This window comes from Corythoichthys intestinalis, chromosome 1 (genome assembly GCF_030265065.1).
Source record: "Corythoichthys intestinalis isolate RoL2023-P3 chromosome 1, ASM3026506v1, whole genome shotgun sequence".
NCBI lineage: Eukaryota > Metazoa > Chordata > Actinopteri > Syngnathiformes > Syngnathidae > Corythoichthys > Corythoichthys intestinalis.
This window is the reverse complement of record NC_080395.1, coordinates 49883992-49901718: the sequence shown is the minus strand read 5'-3', so window position 1 is coordinate 49901718 and position 17727 is coordinate 49883992. Positions and strand designations below refer to the sequence as shown.

General features: G+C 38.7%; 1 protein-coding gene across 3 annotated transcripts in view; it reads right to left on the bottom strand.

The window, feature by feature from the left end:
- Window positions 1-1933: 1933 nt before the first annotated feature.
- pde8a (phosphodiesterase 8A) overlaps window positions 1934-17727 on the bottom strand; it is a 90649-nt gene continuing 74855 nt past the window's right edge. For 2 of the 3 annotated variants that reach the window (XM_057829194.1, XM_057829232.1), the window contains exons 18-22: window positions 15623-15840; window positions 12610-12742; window positions 12031-12195; window positions 8983-9112; window positions 1935-3853 (exon numbers count right to left, since the gene is read on the bottom strand). In XM_057829194.1, coding sequence (XP_057685177.1) covers window positions 3747-3853; window positions 8983-9112; window positions 12031-12195; window positions 12610-12742; window positions 15623-15840 — 753 coding nt within the window. In that variant the 3' untranslated portion in view covers window positions 1935-3746. Of the gene's footprint in view, window positions 3854-8982; window positions 9113-12030; window positions 12196-12609; window positions 12743-15622; window positions 15841-17727 lie in introns of all 3 variants that reach the window. The other variant, XM_057829248.1, reaches the window with a different exon arrangement.

The window sequence follows — 17727 nt, the reverse complement described above, 5'->3', positions numbered from 1 at the left end:
GTCAGCACATTCAACTACGGAACAAAGTATTTGATAAAATATTTCATTCATTTATATCTACAATGTGTTACGTTAGTGTTCCCTTTATTTGATGAGCCGAGTTCAGTTATATTTAGATTGTCTTCCCACATGTTGTAGGGAAAGAATAGACCCTACCGTTATTAAGGGAATTATTTTTATTATGTTCAGAGTTATATTATCAGTTTTCACTTGCTGAATGTGCCAGTCCATTTTTTCCCCTCAAACCCACGTTTGGCTGATGACTTGTGTCTGGTGGGGGGACCAGACACACACTCACACAGCCCTGACAGATTCATGTGGACATGTCGCCTCCTCCACCCCCTTCAAAGAAAAGGGATATTTGAAGTTTTTTTCCAGCCAGCAGTAGCCACTTTCAGTAATGTAAAAAGACGTCAGTGTTGTGGAAGTCAAGCTAGCAGTCCCTCATTTGGATCATTGTTTGCATTTTATGTGCATTACGGTAGTGCGGTCAGACCAGGGTCCACAAGGAACAACGAAGTCAAGCTATCAGTCCCTCATTTGGATCATTGTTTGCATTTTATGTGCATTACGGTAGTGCAATGCGATGGCTTCAGAGTGCAAGTCCCTTTATTAAAAAAAAAAAGAATGGGGAGCTATCCCATTCCCTCTGGGGAGGGGCTATTTTCCAGCTGCAGCCTCCTGACTATCCGGACCCCTGGCTGGATGGATGTCCTCATTGTCCTCCCTTCTCATCTGGCTAGATGGACCTCTTCTTCCCTTACTCTATTGCATCTTTACAAACTGTAACTCCGTCTAATTCCCATTAGCAATCCTGGTGCATCTTGTCTATCCGTCCTGGGAGTGGATTGACTGACTTCCTGACTGTGGTACTCCCCACGGTTTCTCATTTTTTCCCCAAAGAGTTTTTGGAGTTTTTCCTTGCCGACATGGAGGGTCTAAGGATGGGGGATGCCCAGGACTTGAACTTCATTTGTTTCATCTGCTGTTTCTGACTGTGTATCATATTGCCTCTGCAAAGCCCTTTGAGACAACCTTGTTGTGATATAGGGCTATACAAATAAAATTGAATTGAATCCAAGAATGGGTCCAATTCAGGGCGGCACTGACATGAACAGACATGAATAAAAAATCTGTGAAATGTAATCACGCATCAGAATTTCATGAGAGTACTTTGGTTCGAGTCTTAGGGTAGTTTAGTATGCCTCAGATGTAGATCGGTCCTTGGATATCTCAGATTTGTTTTTCAATAATTTTTTTCCCCAAATCACTTCCCAATTCAATACTGTAGTTTGAGTCTAGGGCGTTCCGGTGTCCCCCAGAAGTGGACCATTCTTTGATAGCTCCACATTTTTTTCTAATAAAAGGACTTTGCTTTTCAAAATGTTTTTTTTTTTTTTAAGGTTTAAATCAAACATTGTATCAACTGAACCAATACACATGAAAGTTGGTACAAGTCAATCTATTTATTTTGCATTGATTATTTAGTCCATCAATTAATTAGGTTCATATTTGTGAGAAATGTAGTCCTGACTCCCGTTCAATAATCTGTTTGGTCTTATTAATGTCCTGTCCCCAGGAAAAAGTGTAAATGCAGGTTATGCTGTTAGATCGTCTCTACCAATGTTGAGACCAAACCTACGACAATGTTGAGACCAAACCTACGACAACCTTGACCCCAGACCACATAAATTGCCACTAGCATAGCTGTATTTTTACCATGAACAATGGCTCTTTTCATAATGTGACCCAAGTTGAGAATAAATTGCATCGTTTTGTGAAAGTGAGCTATTTGGAAGAATACCATGGACGCGCACAAATCTCATTACGCCCCGACTACCAGCACGCATAGATATTAACGACTGGTGATACCTCATTCAGATTTCGACCTTTTGCAGCTGTGCAATGGGTCATTCCATCATCACTGAAGATCTGGTGATCAGCATTTGGTATTTAAAGTCAGAGTCATGAGAGAAACATTTGTGCCTCGTGTCCCAGCGTGAAAATTTGAGGTCTGTCTCCTGACAATAAGTTTGCTGTCACAGAAATAACTTCCGGCAAATTATAACTGGAAGAGGCAATAACATGAGTGGGAAGAGGCACAGATGTTGAATATTTTTTTATTTTTCATTGAATAAATTCTATTTTTTTCTCCTCCGTGCCCTCAAACCATGATGTAAATCAGAAGGAAGAAACAGGTCTCCTGATTGAGTGTACAGTTGTGTCATTAGAGATAAACTAACATACAAAGTTAACTGCATTTTTCTGACAAACCATTATTTGTCTATGGCATTTATATACTGTTTAACAAGGAAATATTCTTCATCAGCAACAATCTTTTTGACATATTATTATTAGTAATCAATCTGAACCCGACCTTGAAGTTGAAATCTGCTCAGGAGGATGTTGGACAAGTGACCAAAATAGAATGACGCTGATTGAAATCAATGTGAGCTGCTCCAAAACAGTGATAGACAATTGTGTGATTTCGTTTTCTATACACATCCTCTGCGTGACCACCAAATTCACAGGTACTCAGACCGCTTTAATGCTTGATCTCATTTGCTGCAAATCCAGTGTAAAAGTCTATAAAAATATTGAGATTTATTTGAACATAACCTGACTATGTTATAATAAAAACTCCAGATGTCTCTTGCAGTTGCACAGTGGGATGTACTGTATAAATATTGTATAAAATAAGGCAGTCTTTTCAGTAGGATAAACCAGATACAAAAACTTCAGTGAGAAAAAAAAAAATTCAAGTCCTAAATGTGTCACATATTTCTGCTGTTGTAAAATGTCAAGCGGTTTACAGCATGAAGCCAAGCGTGAGGGATTGTTGCAACGACGATTGCGTCCGCACCACAATTCCTGATGATCAACGAGAAGAGCTTATTCTTCAATGCAACAACCCACCCGTCGAGATGTGGACTTGGAATATGGTTTACAGTGCAATACAAAAGTCTTGAACTGGTACTGTACTTTTGATAAGAAAATAAACATTTTTAATACGGTAAATGCTTCATATGAATAATAGTGAGTGCTATAGTAGTATCTGAATTTATTAGCTTTGGCTTTTTTCTCTCATTTACCAACACGTTCAATTAGAATATTTAATTTGGAAACGTCTAAACAAGTAAGGTACTGTTTAACCTAACATTTCGCTTTCGTTTAGGATCGCAATGTCTCCTCCCACGTGCCACTTAGTGTATGCCACTTTGATGTCTTGTTGTAGGACACATGGAAATACATAGACAATTACTGAGGGAAAGAAAAAGTGTTATTTCTTATACATCAGGGGCAGAATGAGCAGTCCTGCCTTGTTGAGTGAATGATAAAGGCGATTCTATGACCTGACTCGTACTGAACACTTTCCAATATTCGCACCACGTTTCCATTCTCTTCTCCAGTGTTGCTGCCTCCTTCAGTAAGCAAGCAGTTTCTCCTCAAACAGCAAGGTCAGCTTCAAAGGCTGGCAGAAGAGCCCGAGTGGTACATATGGAACGGAGGCCCATCCAAGAGCCCTGTTCGTAACCCTTCTCCAGTCGTGACTGGCTACGCTGCAAAATGCCCGGGAGGCGTGACGAGTTCCAGAGGGGGCTTTTGTGTGTCAGTGTCTGTTTTTGTTTTTCTCCACAGTTCTCCTCGGACAATGTCGGTGCTGCAGCCGCCGGTCAGAACGTCACTGTGGAGGACTGCGTTTTCTGTACGCACGTATACAACATGAACAGTGGGGAGGGCAGTGCCTACTCTGGAGGCGGTCGCAGGCTGTGCAGCTTTCGTTCATCCAGGCCTTTCCAGTACTTGAAGTTGTTGTCCAAGTGCTGCATAAGGTTGGGGAGGTCTGCAAAAGCTGAACACAATTATAGTATTTTTTTTAAATTCATGTACAGTATTTTTCATAGAGTACAGTTAACATCCATGATATACAGTTCGGCATTTGTAAAATTCAAATACTACTGTGTTCTTTGAACTATAACGCACACTATCAATGAGCGTGTTGATTTTCATACATAAGGTACACCTATTACAGTGGGGCAAAAAGTTAATTAGTCAGCCACCAATTGTGCAAGTTCCCCCACTTAAAAAGATGAAAGAGGCCTGTAATTGTTATCATTTGTTTACCTCAACTATGAGAGACAATGAGGAAAAAAATCCAGAAAATCACTTTGTCCTATTTTTAAAGAATTTAATTGCAAATTATGGTGGAAAATAAGTATTTGGTCACCTACAAACAAGCAAGATTTCTGGCCCTTACAGAGCTGTAAACTTCTTTAAGAGGCTCCTCTGTCATCTCCAGTGTTGGGCACGTTACTTTAAAAAAGGAATTAGTTACATTACTCACTACTTCTTCCAAAAAGTAACTGATTTAGTAACTGAATTACTCTATAGTAATAGTAACTAGTTACCAGGGAAAGTAACTATTTCCGTTACTTTAAAAAGAACTTTTGTATGTCAAAGAAATTGAAATTTTCTGAGCAGTATTCGAGTCAGTGGAATAGAGAAGAACAGACAGGTAGTTAACTTGTTAGGTGCTTCAGCAGATTTGAATTGCTTACCACAGATGTCGACCAAAGCTTTGCCCCGGGACATAAATTACACATTACATGCAGGTTCTTTCCTTTAATTTCGACAAACTTGAAATAGTGTCTATATCTCCACCTCTTAAAGGACAATTTTTCTTCTGAATGCTCTGCCATCCTGACCCTGTGCATCTGTTTTGCGTGTGTGTGTTTGCCGCACACGCTGTTCCGGTTTGCTGGTGAAATCACCGGCTCTGATTGGCTTACCACGACACATGACTGTAACCCTCAGTCAATCACAATCACTTCCATCGCATCTCTCGAGGGGCTGCATTCAGGTAGGCTCATTTCACGACAATTCACGTCACCTTCAAAGCGTCTGCCGTCCTCAAGATGGAAGCAGAATTATTGCTGGCTGACAGTGGGAGATGGGAACGAGGCTAGCATCAGGTGTAGCAAACACAGAAACGTTACCAAACTTTGGAAAGCATTGTCTAATTGAATGAGCATGGACAAACAGCTTGGAGTCAGAAGTACGTGCGCTATTCTCGAACCTGAACGCACCCCAAGTCCTGGATGACAAATAAACAGAGCAGAGAGTCGACTCGACACGGCTGGTAGTTTCTTCAATTTATTCAGAGTAAGTAACGCACCGCTTTTGACCGTCAGTAAAGGTAACGGCGTTGTAACGGCGGAAAAAGTAATTAGTTAGATTACCCTGTTACTGAAAAAACAACGCGGTGTTATTTATAACGGCGTTACTCCCAACACTGCTCCTCTGTCATCTGACTCATCTCCACTCATTACCTGTATTATTGGCACGTGTTTGAACTCATTCTCAGTATAAATGACACCTGTCCACAACCTCAAACAGTCACACTCCAAACTCCACTATCGCCAAGACCAAAGAGCTGTCGAAGGACACTTGAAACAAAATTGTACCCTGCACCTAGCTGGGAAGACTGAATCTGCAATAGGTAAGCAGCTTGGCGTGAACTAATGAACTGTGGGAGCAACTATTACAAAATGAAAAATATATTACACCGCTGATAATGTCCCTCGATCTGGGGCTCCATGCAAGATCTCACCCTGTGGGGTCCAGTGATCTCAAGAACAGTGAGCAAAATTCCCAGAATCACACAGGGCGACCTTGTGAATGACCTGCAGAGAGCTGGGACCAAAGTAACAAAGGCTACTATCCGTAATCAGTGTTGGGCACGTTACTTTAAAAAAGTAATTAGTTATATTTACTCACTACTTCTTCCAAAAAGTAACTGAGTTAGTAACTGAATTACTCTATAGTAAAAGTAATTAGTTACCAGGGAAAGTAACTATTTCCGTTACTTTAAAAAGAAGTTGTATGTCAAAGAATTTGAAATTTTCTGAGCAGTATTCGAGTCAGTTGAATAGAGAAGAACAGACAGGTAGATGTGTTATAGAACCTTGTAATATTTATTGCACCTCACAAGCAACAGATTTATCCTACACTTGAAGTGCAACAAAAATAAACAGTAAACAATATAATATAATAACAATCAGCAGTAAACAATATAAAGTGAGGTTAATCAATTAAATCTAACTCTCACAACCTGAGACAACTGGTCAAGTAGACATAGCCTACTGTACTTCAAGTATTTTGTTAACAAAAGTCAATAGTAAAACAATATAAAGTGAGTTGCTTACTACAGATGTCGACAAAAGCTTTGCCCTGGGACATGAATGACATTTACATGCACGTTCTTTCCTTTAATTTCGACCAACTTGAAATAGTGTTTATATCTCCACCTCGTAAAGGACAAATTTTCCTCTGAATGCTCTGCCATCCCGACCCTGTGCATCTGTTTTGCGTGTGTTTGCCGCATGCGCTGTTTCGATTTGCGTGTGAAAACACCGGCTCTGATTGGCTTACAACGACACATGACTCTAACCCTCAGCCAATCACAATCACTTCCATTGCCTTTATCCAGGGGGTGCATTCAGGTAGGCTCGTTCCCCTACACTTCAAGTCACCCTCCAAGCATCTGCCGTCCTCAAGGTGGAAGCAGCATTCTTGCTGACTGACAGTGGGGGATGGGAACGAGGCAAGCATTCAGGTGTAGCAAACACAGAAACGGAAAGCATTTTCTAATTGAATGAGCAGGGACAAACAGCCTGGAGTCACAAGAAGTACGTGCGCTATTCTCGAACCTGAACGCACCCCAAGTCTTGGATGACAAATAAACAGAACAGAGTAGACTCGCTACGGCTGTCGGCTGGTAGTTTCTTCATTTTATTCAGAGTAAGTAACGGACCGCTTTTGACCGTCAGTAACTCTAACGGCGTTGTAACGGCGGAAAAAGTATTTAGATTATCCCGTTACTGAAAAAATAACGCTGATATGTAACGGCGTTATTTATAACGGCGTTATTCACAACACTGTCCGTAATACACTACGCCACCAAGTACTGACATCCTGCAGTGCCAGACGTGTCCCCCTGCTTAAGTCAGTATACGTCCAGGCCCATCTGAAGTTTGCTAGAGATCAAGTGGATGATCCACAAGAGGACTGGGAGAATGTCATATAGTCAGATGAAACCAAAAATGTAACTTTTTGGTAGAAACACAACTTCTAGTGCTTGGAGAAGAAAGAATGATGATTTGCATCCAAATAACACCATATCTACTGTGAAGTAAGGGGGTGGAAACATCATGCTTTATGGCTTTTTTTAATTAATTAATTAAATTTTTTTTTTTTTTTTTTGCAAAGGGACCTGGACGCCCGATCTGTGTAAAGGAACGGATACATGGGGCCAAGTATCGTGAGATTTTGAGTGAAAAGCTCCTTCCATCAGCAAGGGCATTGAAGATGAAATGTGGCCGGGTCTTTCAGCATGACAATGATCCCAAACACACTGTCTGGTAAACAAAGGAGTGGCTTCGTAAGAAGCATTTCAAGGTTTTGGAGTGGTCTAGCCAATCTCCAGCTCTCAACCCCATAGAAAATCTTGGGAGGGAGTTGAAAGTCTGTGTTGCCCAACAACAGCCATAAAAACATCACTGCTCTCGAGGAGATCTGCATGGTGGAATGGGCCAAAATACCAGCAACAGTGTGTGAAAGCCTTGTGAAGACTTACAGAAAATGTTTTGACCTCTGTCATTGCCAACAAAAGGAATAAAACAAAGTACTGACAATAACTTTTGTTCTTGACCAAATACTTATTTTTCACCATAATCTGCAAATAAATTCTTTAAAAATCAGACAAAGTTATATTCTGGATTTTTTCCCCTTACTCTGTCTCTCATCGTTGAGGTATACCTATGATGAAAATTACAGTGGGAGACCTTGCACAGTTGGTGGCTGACTAAATACTTTTTTGTCCCACTTTATATGGTGCATGAGTGGCTCAATACACAGGATTTGTCTTGAATATTTTAACATTAATTATTGTTTTATTGATTATTCTATTCATTTTTTTTTAATTTACCGGTTTGATGAATGATGAATGTGCGTCTTGTGCTCTTAAATGGAGGATTATAATACAGCGCCAAAAAAATAGGTTAAAAGTCATTAGGCAAAACCAAAATTCATACGTATGGCTCACAGGATTACAGGGTGCACTGTCAATTTTGGGGGAAAATGAAATGATTTTAAGTGTGCCTTACAGTCCCAAATATACCAATAACTATTAATTTCCTGACCACGCTCACAACTTAAAATATTTTGATCTTAAATCATCTTTACCGAATAAATTGAAAGGAAAGGCCAATTATCTGTTCAAGTATTTATTCAGTCATTTGGTGTCACTCACTGTGGTAGACGTTCAATCCATTTGAACTGGAATCAGTCTATAATCATTCGCTGCCCATTTCCATAAATGGAAGTGAATGGTTTAAGGAAGCTGGGAAATCACACTCGATATTAATGTATTTTATATTTTTTTTAAAATGCAGTGTCGATGTAGCAAGATTGTAAAGAACTATATGATACTACTCCTTGCGGTAAGCCTGTATCATTCCCTCACTGAAGTTATTTGGTTTTTCTGCTACCATTCGGCGCTCATCTCTTAAATTTTTGCTCGCAAGTCAAAGACAAAATACCGGCTACATAGCTTGATAAACCATTGACTGCCATTGAAAGTAATAGACGCACCAAAGTTGCTCTAAAAATGAACTGTTTTTACACAAACCACACATTAACTGACATGTTACCACTTAAAACACTGAAAATAGGGAGGCACATCAACAGGTTTCCTACTATTGGAACAGCTTCAATGTTAATTTTATTTGATAAATGAACTCAATGGCTGATCGTTTGAGCGTTGCAGCCCCTGCAACCGCAATGCAAGTGTTTCCAGTTAAAATAGATTCAATTTCTACCACTGTCAACGGCAGTGAATGAGTTAAAGCACCATTCTATCAAAAAATATTGCAATGTACAGTATTCATGATATCCACCCCATTTCAATATTCCCTGTCTTACCGTCCCAAGCATCAAACATGTCCGTGATGAAGTAGTCTATAAAAGAAATCTGGGACTTTGGGATGCTACAAGTGTTTCTGTCAAAGACAGGCATGACCACTGGAAGGCCTTGCCTCTTCTCCTCGTCCGTCTGTAACAAAGACAACAGCTGAATCATCACGCTGTTCCCGCACATTCAAATTAAAACTCATCACCATTTCATGGTCAGATCCTTTTCTCAGAAATGGGACAATTTCACAGTCCATTGAAGAATACAGGGTTTTATGGCTAATTACAATGCCTATTTAATGAAACAATGCATTAAAAAAGATATAGGACAAAGTCACACACGTGCAAATTGCAATTGAATCTCCACAAAGCAAGTAGTAGTAGTTGTAGTTCTTAAAAAATAAACGTTATTATGAATGAAAATAATTTCATATTGAAACCCCTCTTGATGTTTTCATTCTTATACAGTTTGTAAAATTAGCTCAACTAGTAAGTCGCCATTGTTGTTGACGTCGCAGGGTGGTGACGTCACATTGTTACGCTGCCAGGCTTCCAGAGTATACCTCTAGCGACATAAACATGTCATGGGTTCACCCCTTTAAACTTGAACCTGAGAGGAACATTAATGAGCATGACAGCACTGTTGATATTTCACAAAACGAGCAGGATAGGCAAAATTAACAGGAAAGACGGGATGAGACGAGACGAGAGTATGACAAAACCGGTGTTCTGCCAAAATGTGCTACCCCGGCGAAACGTCTTCAAGAAGCATATTGACACCCAAAGTACTACAGTGCGCTTTCAGCTTTTTTTTAAAGAGGCATACAGACAGAACATACTAAAGAGGCCTTAAGTAAATACTTAAACGTAGTAATATCAAATAAGGGTGGTTTAAATATGTTACGTGACTAATGTGGTCAACAGATCATCAATCTGCTTTAAAGCTACCACAAAAAAACACAATGCTTAAAAGTATGAGAGGGAGACACATGCAAAAAGTATTTTGAGGCAATGAAAAGGTAATAAAAGACTCAATAAAAACATAAATAGTAAGTACTCGCTGCTTTTAACCGATGAACGTATGTGTTGGACGTCTCACCGTGTAGAAGGAACTGCAGTAGACCGATAGTGTTGATCGAGTGACAGTGACAATCTACGTCATTACCCCGAGTGTCCATTGCTCGCTTAAAACATGGCACCCTCTGTCAAAACATGTACTAAATATTATAGATTTTTAAATCAATTGCAATATTTTATGTGCTTCTACAACCCCTAGCAAAAAATATGGAATCACCAGTCTCGGAAAAGCGCTCGATCAGACATTTTATGATGTAGAACAAATTCAGATGAAAAGCTTGAAAAAAATAATGAATTAGTTCAAAAGTGCAACTCCTTGGCATTCAGAAACACTAAAATAAATGATTAAAATAGTGTGGTGGTCAGTAAATGTTACTTTTATAGAGCAAGTGCTGGGAAATAAATATAGAATCGCTCCATTATGAAGAAAAAAATATGGAATCACTCCATTTTGAGTAGAAAATACAGACACACCCAGTCAATTTCTTTTCCTTAATTGGGCCCCTGCCTCAGATTAGATCTGCTTGTTAGTCAGCAGTTCAAAACAGTGCAGTTATCACACCTTGGAGGGCTGCTGGACCAAGTGGATTTACAAGAATCATGGCTCCAACAAGAGAGATGTCTCTTGAGACCAAGGAGAGGATTATCAAACTCAACAAGGTTGTTAAAGTTAAGCGTACTGGTAGACCGAGGAAGGCATCCAAACGCCATGACAAACAACTAAAGGCCATATGTCTTGAAAACAGAAGATGTACAACAAGACAAATATAGAAGAAATGGGAGGAAGCTGGAGTCAAGGTATGTGACAGAACTGTGCAAAATCACCCAAAGGAAATAGGATTTTCATACAGGAAAGCTAAAAGGAAACCATCATTGACATTTAAACAGAAAAGAACACGAATGTAATGGGCTAAGGCGAGGCAATCATGGACTGTGAATGACTGGATGAGGGTTATTTTCAGTTATGAGTCAAGAATCTGCATTGGACAAGGTGATGATGCTGAACTTTTGTTTGGTGCCGTTCCAGTGAGATTTACAAAGATGACTGCCTGAAGAAGACATAAAAAAAAACAAAAAACAAAAAAAAATCCCTCAGTCCTCGATGATATGGGGCTGCATGTCAGGCAAAGGCACTGGGGAGATGGCTGTGGTTAAATCTTCAATAAATGCACAAGTTTACATTGAAAATTTAGACAGCTTTCTTATCCCTTCAATTGAAAATATGTTTGTCATTTTCCAAGATGACAATGCATCATGCCACAGAGCTAAAACTGTTAAAGCATTCCTTTGAGAAAGACTCATCCAGTCAATGTCATGGCCTGCATAGCCCAGATCTCAACCCTATTGAAAACCTGTGGTGGAAATTGAAAAAAATGGTCTACAGCAAGGCTTCGACCTGTAAGGATGATCTGGCAACTGCAATCAAAGAGTTGGCACCAAACTGATGAAGAATACTGTTGGTCACTCATCAGGTCCATGCCTGGAGACTGCAAGCTGTCATAAAAGCCAGAGGTGGTGCAACTAATTACTAAAGATGTGTTTTGATTGTTATTTCTGTGTTTGTTTCTCATGATTCCATATATTTTTCCTCAGAGTGGAGTGATTCTATATTCATTTCCCTGCACTTGCTCTATGAAAGTAACATTTACTGACCACCACAATGTTTTTTTATTCATTTCTTTTAGTGTTTCTAAATGCTAAAGCGTTGCACTTTTGAACTAATTCATTATTTTTTCAAGCTTTTTATCAGTTTGTTCTACATAATAAAATGTCTGAGTGAGCGCTCGTCCGAGACTGGTGATTCCATACTTTTTGCTTGGTGTTTAGTAAAAGAGGACAACTGTGGCTTATTAGAGTCTACAAGTCCAAAATTCCCTTCAAAATCTTGCCAGAGTAAGAATCATTTCATTGGAAATGTTTACTCATTCACTGCCAGTGACAGCAATAGACAGCAAATTGGTTAAAGTATATTTTTCAAATCACCTGTGCAAAATACTCTTCTGAAATGCGTCCGGCCCATTCTATATATAGCTCCAGAGGCCTGCACGGATTGGAGATATCGGCACATTTAATAAGCATTCGCTTGACAAGGATGCGATTCTCAGGTGACGTCAAAATGCTCTTCACAGACTCCTCGTCATTATTTCCCTATAAAGAGACAAATGGTTGCAATTAAACCAATTTTATGTGACTCCTTATGACAACTTTTTACAAAAGCAAGATTTTACTGATGTGAACAACAGAGGCTTTATTGTGGCCTAAATTTATGATGTCCATGAAATGATATAGAATTTAACAATTTGTCATCTCTATTACTATCAATCTGCATATGTTGAATGAAAAGTAAGCCCTTTATTATTTACTAATATCTTTATTACCTTAAAAAAAAAAAAAAAAACAGGAGAAGCTTTAAAAGTCTGCACGGGGCATTCCACACTAAGACGCCAAAGATGGTACCAAGTTGTAAAATTCTCTCCCCGCACAGATATACGTGTCCATGGCAACGCCGATTACAACTCTGTTTCTGAATGCATTAGTTTGATTCTACTCTAGTAGTCTCACCCCATTCTCCTCCAGAGCAGCCAGTGGCTTGTTGATGCTGTTGACAAATTTGTTGACGTGTTCAAAATGTTTGGTCATCTCTGTGGCGAGCACCATGTCAATGATCGCCTGCCGTAGTGTTCGATACTCATTCCTGTGGAGAGAGGAAGGTAGGATTCACAGATTAGGAAGTAAAACGGAACGCGAACGATGTGATGTGACTGCAGTGACTGCGCCAATGAATGGATGCTTTGTTCTCACACAACCCTGCCCCTCTCATGGGGGCGCCGTGTTTGTGAAACCATCAATCGCCATCACTATTACTTTACAATTTACAGTACAAAAATTATTTTTTGAAATGAAAGTTTACACCGCAACTGAAAAAATTCTAAAAAACATTCATTTGACAACCTATTCTTAAATCACTGCCACTTCACTAGTATGGAGAACATTATTTTTATTGATAACTTTTTATGCCATACTATATAACTTAAATCATCGGCTGCGATAGATGTCTTATCCATTTGACCTCGGAATTCTCACTGCAACCCCCAGTTCCCAGTTCAAATGGATTGCACTTCTATCGCCGTCAATGGTAACTAATGAGCAGAGGTGGGTAGAGTAGCTAAAAAAATTACTCAAGTAAGAGTAATGTTAATTCTAATATTACAAAAGTAAAAGTAGTCATAAAAAATGTACACAAGTACAAGTAAAAAAGTGTTCGTTAAAAAGAATAGTCAAGTAATGAGTAACATTGTGAGTAACTGCTTAAAATGTTTTGGGGTTTTTTCAGCAAACTTCATCGATATAAACTGTTATTATTATACTGTATTATAAGTATTATACCATATTAGGCCAAAATAATGCCACAAATATCATCAAATTCAGACCAGAACAACAATATGAAACATCACCTGTCCAAAGAGCATAAGTACCATCTAGTGGAGAAAAAACATTGTTAACTCTGATTGGCAAAATGGAGTTATGTGGTTATTGTTTCACCGTCTCATTGGTGAAACTGGGACGGCCATTGTTGGCATCTCTGGCAATAATAAAGTCAATATGTCGAATAAAAATGAAAAATGTAATGACTCTTGTGTAGTCCAAAGTAGTGGAGGAAGAGTAGTGTTTCTTCACAAATCTACTCAAGTAAAAAGTATTGCGTGATAAAACTACTCTAAGAAGTACATTTTTCTCAAAAAGTTACTCCAGTAAATGTAACTGAGTAAATGTAACGCGTTACTACCTACTTCTGCTAATGAGTTAAATTCAAGTCAAAATGGTCACTGTTAAAAGTAGTAGCATATTGATTAAAGCATTGATTAAAGTATTGATAAGTACTGTAATTTCCGGACAATAAGCCGCTTTACTTTTTCCTCATTTTGAATCAATCCTGCAGCTTTTAGTTCAGTGCGGCTTGGTTGTTGATTTATTTGGGTAAATAGGTAACATTTTATTTGCCAGCAACGTCATAAGACTGTCATAAGACAGTCATAAGACCATCATAATTACGACCTGATACTGTCATGGGCATTAATGAATGCTTATGACAGATGTCATTAATTGTCATCTGGCAAATTATGTCACTAACTCCATTTACATCTTTCACATCCATTCAAAAGTGACATAATTTGCTGGATGACACTAAATGACATCTGACAGTAATGCATTCATTAATGCTCATGACAAAGTCATGTCATATTATGATGGCCTTAAGACAGTCTCATGACACCGCTGTCAAATAAAGTAAGTCAGGTGCGCTTAAAGTCTAAAGTTTACGGTGTAGGGTTTTGGAGGAAAAAAATTCAGTTGAGTTAAAATTTTTCTAGTGATTAAAACTAAAATTGCCATGCTCGTTCAAAAATTGCTTTTTTTTTTTTTTTTTTTTTTCCCCCCCAAGCACCTCAATTTTTTTTGTACCCCTCAAACAAGCAAATTTCCATTTATTGAGCAGCAAACACGATAGAAAGTTGAACACTCCAGAGTCATAAATCATCTTAAATACTTTCAAACAATTGTAATTGAAGTAGCCATGTCCTTTGTAAAAACATAAGTGTTAAATAAACATTAACAGTCAAGCACACTTCTTTCATATTTCATTCAATGTCAATAGTTGAACGTTTTTATTTTACTTATATACTATTTTTATTTTATTTTATCTTCATTTTATCAGGCAGTCTCATTGAGATTAATACTGTATCTCTTTTACAAGAGAGGCCTGAGTACAAAGAAACATTCACAAATATCAAACAACACAAAATACACTAACGGAAACAGTTAAAATAATCAGTAAAAACATCAGACAAAAGAGATTTAAAATCACCAAGATGAATGATTGACTGTAGTTTAAGAGTAGTTAGCAATACTCTATTATTGTTATAAAATAGATTCCTATATTTGTAATATTTCTTAAGAAAATGGGATTCTATAGTTAAAAAATGTGACATGATAAAGAAAAACTGCAGTAGCAGTTTTGGATTCTGCACCCAAAAATTGATGACGTAACGAACAGTGTTATTAATCTAAAATAGAGATGGCCATTTTTTTAAAATTTATTTTTAACTACTATGTTCTGCTATGTTCCCACTGCAATTCTGATTTCTTTGCCCATATACAGTAGGGAGAACAAGTATTTGATAATGCCAATGGGTTTTCCCATTGGCAGTGTATCAAATACTTGATAATGCAAATGGGTTTTCTGTTCTCCCCACTGTATATGTGACACATATCAGACTTTTTTCACGCAGTGTGAGCATTCCATATTAGGCAATAATAATAACCTCTGCACTATACTCATTTGTTAAATTCAAATATTGCCATTTACAGATTAACACCAGTTCAATTGTAAGTTTAGAAAAAAAGCTCAATTAAAAGAAGCTCATTGGTCATTTGTTTTGAGGTAAAAACTTGTCAAATGTTCTTGTCAAAAGTTTTTTTTTTTTTTTTTCATATTTACATACAGTCATTTGAACTGGCTGCAGATAGTGTATATCTTTGACTTGTCATGCTAAGTCATGCTGGACACAAATTGTACCTTTCCATGTTTTTAAATATGTTGCACTTATCATCCCGGGTTGTGATCTGGAAAGCGAGCGCCGCGTGGTGGCTCTCCAGCACGGCAGTGTCGTTGTACAGGATGGCCAGCTCACTTCCCGCGTTGCACAAGAAGCTGTTGGTGCGGCCCGGGTGGTCCACATCGTGCACGGTGGCGGCTATCAATGCGGCAACTTCGTCGATGGGATCTAAACTTTGCTGTTAAAGGGAGAAGTGTGAAAAGCGGAGGAAACACAAAGGATATTACATTTGAGAACCGTAACATTTAGGGATGTTCCAGATCAGACCATGTGATCGGAATCAGGCCTGTTGAAATGATTTTCAGAAGATCGGTAAACAAAACATTGGGTTTTAAAAATATATTCATTTTTATATTTAGATATTAAATCATTGGCTGCCATTGAAGGCGATAGATGTTCAATCCATTTTGACTTCCAGTCCTCCAGTCAAATTGGATTGGACATCTATCACTGTCAATAGCAGTGAAACATGATCGCTCAATGCCATCCTTCCTAATTTAAATGGATTTTAAGTCTATAACTGTCAATAGAGGGACACAGTGGCTCTGTGGAGTTTGCATGTTCTCCTGCGTGGGTTGTCTCTGGGGACTCAGGTTTCCTCCTACATTCCAAAAACATGCGTGGTAGGCTGATTGAACACTCTAAATTGTCCATAGGTATGAGTGTGTGCGTGAATGGTTGTATGGCTCATATTGGGATTGGCTGGCAACCGATTCAGGGTGTACCCCGCCTACTACCCGTAGTTAGCTGGGATAGGCTCCAGCACCTCCGCGACGCTCGTGAGGATAAGCGGCATGAAAAATGAATGAATGAACTGTCAATTGCACTGATTGAGTTAAGGGCTACAAGCAAAAGATTCAGATGTATAAAGATATTGCAAAAAATGTAAACATTTTTGTATATGTCTATATAAAGTATATTTTATATATTTATATTTACTCTATTGAAACCTTTCAGAACCAGTGTTGTTTTTGGCAGCCCTTTCAATTTTCGTCTTCGTCTTAGACTTTTGGATGATAATACTCATTAGTTTTCGTCCTATTTTTGTCATTTCAAAATGTGTTAGTCTTCGTCTAAGTTTTATAGACGAAAACGCAAGACTAAGTTTTTCTATTTTTACGCAGTATTGTCGTCTGTAAAATTTGAAAAGTTTCACTCCAAAAATGAATAAATAAAGAAAGGTTTCCAATTATTTCGAATGAACATTGACTGATTAGGACAGGGGTGGGCAAACCGGTCCTCGAGGGCCGCAGTGGGTCCTGGTCTTTGTTCCAACTGACCCAGCACAGATAGTTTAACCAATACGGTTTCAGCAGAAATGAGAAGCACCTGACTGCAATCGACTGATTGCACTTGCAAAACAGCAGATTGGTGAAAAGGTGTCCTCTTAATGGGTTGCAACAAAAACCCGCACCCACTGCGGCCCTTTGTGGAATAGTTTGCCCACCCCTGGATTAGGACATATTGTAGCATTTGCAAGCATCTACATATCTAACAAGTAATGGTACACACTCAGCAGGATAACAGTACATTATTTTAAATTAATTGTACTAACCTGGACGCTATGAACTGTAAGTACAAAAAAAAAGTTTAAGAGGACGCTGGCCGTTAGAATAGCCTTATTCTAACGTGAACGCTATGCTGACGCCACATTAAGTGTGTGTGTGTGTGATGATCACTCAGCACAGACCTTTAAAGGTGAAAGCAACATTGCATACAGTATTCTCTCTTGCCAAGATAAGAATACAAATCATACCGTGTGTGTCTCAAAACAAGCAATGGGGAGACTGGAGAGGACACTAGTGGGTGTGTTGGGTGGTTGCAGCACGTCACATGAGTGACACAACCAGACACTGCTACGATGCAGGCTCACTACACATAAATGTCACACATGTGACGGAAACTGGCGCATTTTCGGCTCATTCTCGTCTTGTCAGACAAAAACGGGCATTTGCGTTGTTATGTTTTAATCTCCCACGACTCGTTTTTAGCTCGTTATCGTTGTCGAAAAAATTGTTCGTCGACGATATACTTATGTTACAGTCACTGTTGACGAAAACAACAC